The sequence below is a fragment of the Rhagoletis pomonella genome, unplaced genomic scaffold (assembly GCF_013731165.1).
Source record: "Rhagoletis pomonella isolate Grant_MI unplaced genomic scaffold, Rhpom_1.0 Rhpom_scaffold_01248, whole genome shotgun sequence".
Classification (NCBI taxonomy): Eukaryota; Metazoa; Arthropoda; class Insecta; order Diptera; family Tephritidae; genus Rhagoletis; species Rhagoletis pomonella.
The window spans coordinates 1-1,761 of record NW_023459802.1 but is presented as its reverse complement, the minus strand read 5'-3'; the positions used below and the strand labels follow the sequence as shown (position 1 = coordinate 1,761).

General features: G+C 40.0%; 1 protein-coding gene across 1 annotated transcript; it reads left to right on the top strand.

The window, feature by feature from the left end:
- On the top strand, positions 1 to 1,675 carry LOC118752129 (transcription factor grauzone-like). Its single transcript, XM_036486976.1, has 4 exons — positions 1 to 167; positions 241 to 556; positions 609 to 984; positions 1,069 to 1,675. The coding sequence occupies exons 1-4, from the start codon at positions 57 to 59 to the stop codon at positions 1,673 to 1,675; spliced, it is 1,410 nt and encodes a 469-aa protein (XP_036342869.1). The 5' UTR covers positions 1 to 56.
- The last annotated feature ends 86 nt before the right edge of the window (positions 1,676 to 1,761 follow it).

Here is a 1,761-nt window from a genome sequence, read left to right as displayed (position 1 = left end):
TCGATAATTTTCCACCTCTACAAAACGGCCATCGTAATAGTTTCGTTTTTAATAAAATGTTATGTCGGGTGTGCTTGAAAGAAGCGGAATGCTGTTTAGAAATATTTGATGTCAATGGAGAACAACTGGGAATTGCGGGCATACTAGAGCGGCATTTTTGGTTTTATGTACATAATTGATAACTTTCGGGCAAACAAATTATTCCTCCACTTACATAGATTTAATTATCATTTGCACTAGCTCCTTCCGACTGACACCATTTCAACAGCGATATGTCGCTTATGTTGGCAGAAAGTAAGTGAATTCCATCAGTTCTATTTAGCAGTGGAAAAGGCACAATTCCTTTTGAACAGGACCGACGTGAAGCACGGAGCAGTTAGCCGAGTTGAGAATGAAGAGTTTGTCGAAAGTTCTTATCAAATAAAGGAAGAAGAGTGTCTGGAACATCTACTTCAGACCGAGCAAGCTGAGGAAACACTTAATCCTTTGGCTGTACCGGAATGTGAGGCAGAAAGTAAGGTCAAGGAAGAATTAAATGTTGAATTAAACTTGGCAGGTGAGTTTTTGAATAAGTTTTTGTATATTACGAACATTGTATCATTCTTCAGAAGAAATTACTCCATGTACTGACAATGTCGGACAGAAACGAAAGAGTGTTCGCGGAAGGCCTCCAGGAGACAAAGAATTCAAAACTGCGGCAGAACTCGATAACGGTGATAATGAATTTGAAAATGATGAACAGGCAAAACCAAAACAAAAGGTTATCAAATCAAATTCACAAGACGCCGCCATTGTGAAAAAACACATTGTCCTGGGTTGTGATCTATGTGCGTTTGTTGGTGAAGATTTCTTTGCAATAAGCAAACACTTCCGATTACAGCATCCTAACATTAAAGCGTACATACGTTGTTGTAATAAAAAGTTTACGCAACGTTGTAGAGTTGTGCAGCACGCGTATAAACACGAGGATCCACATTTTTTTAAGTATGACAACTGCTTTCAATTTTAAATATGCATACATGCGTAGTTTCGTCATTTTTGCAGCGTAAAAATTATTCCCACTTTTAGGTGTCAAGAATGTCAAAGAGTATTTTCCGATAGTACAACTTTAAGATCTCATATGATTAGCGCGCATGCACCTGAAGAAGAACTGAACTTTGCCTGCGACCAATGTCCAAAAAAGTTCTCGCGTAAATATTTGCTAGAATTGCATCGTCCTTCGCATGTGCCCAAGAGTGAGCACGCATTCGTTTGCGATCAATGTCCAAGTAGTCGTTTCGCTAGCAGCCGCTTGTTGAAAATTCACATTAGTATGCAGCATCGTCGGGCAAAGCGCGTTTGCCATGTATGTGCCAAAGAGATACGCAGCAAAGCCGCATTTGAAAAGCACCTACGCGTACATATCGGAGATAGTGAACCCCGAATAAAATGTCCAAGGCCAGATTGCGATCGCTGGCTTAAAGATGCAGAGAATTTACGGCATCATATGAAACGGCACAGTGTCGAAGGGCAGGTACTCACATGTAAGGAATGTGGGCGCACTTATAAGAACCGTCCAGCGCTTTATAGTCACATGTTCTATGTGCACCCCAAAGAAGTATTCGCATGCAAACAATGCAATAAAACATTTAAAAAGGCGATTTCTTTGCGAGTAAGTGATTCTAATTATATATAAACACACCTATTCTGGTTGTCGGTAAGTCGTTCCCATCGACAGTCGTTCGTTGAATTATGTCGTAAATGAAAACATGAAAGACAAAT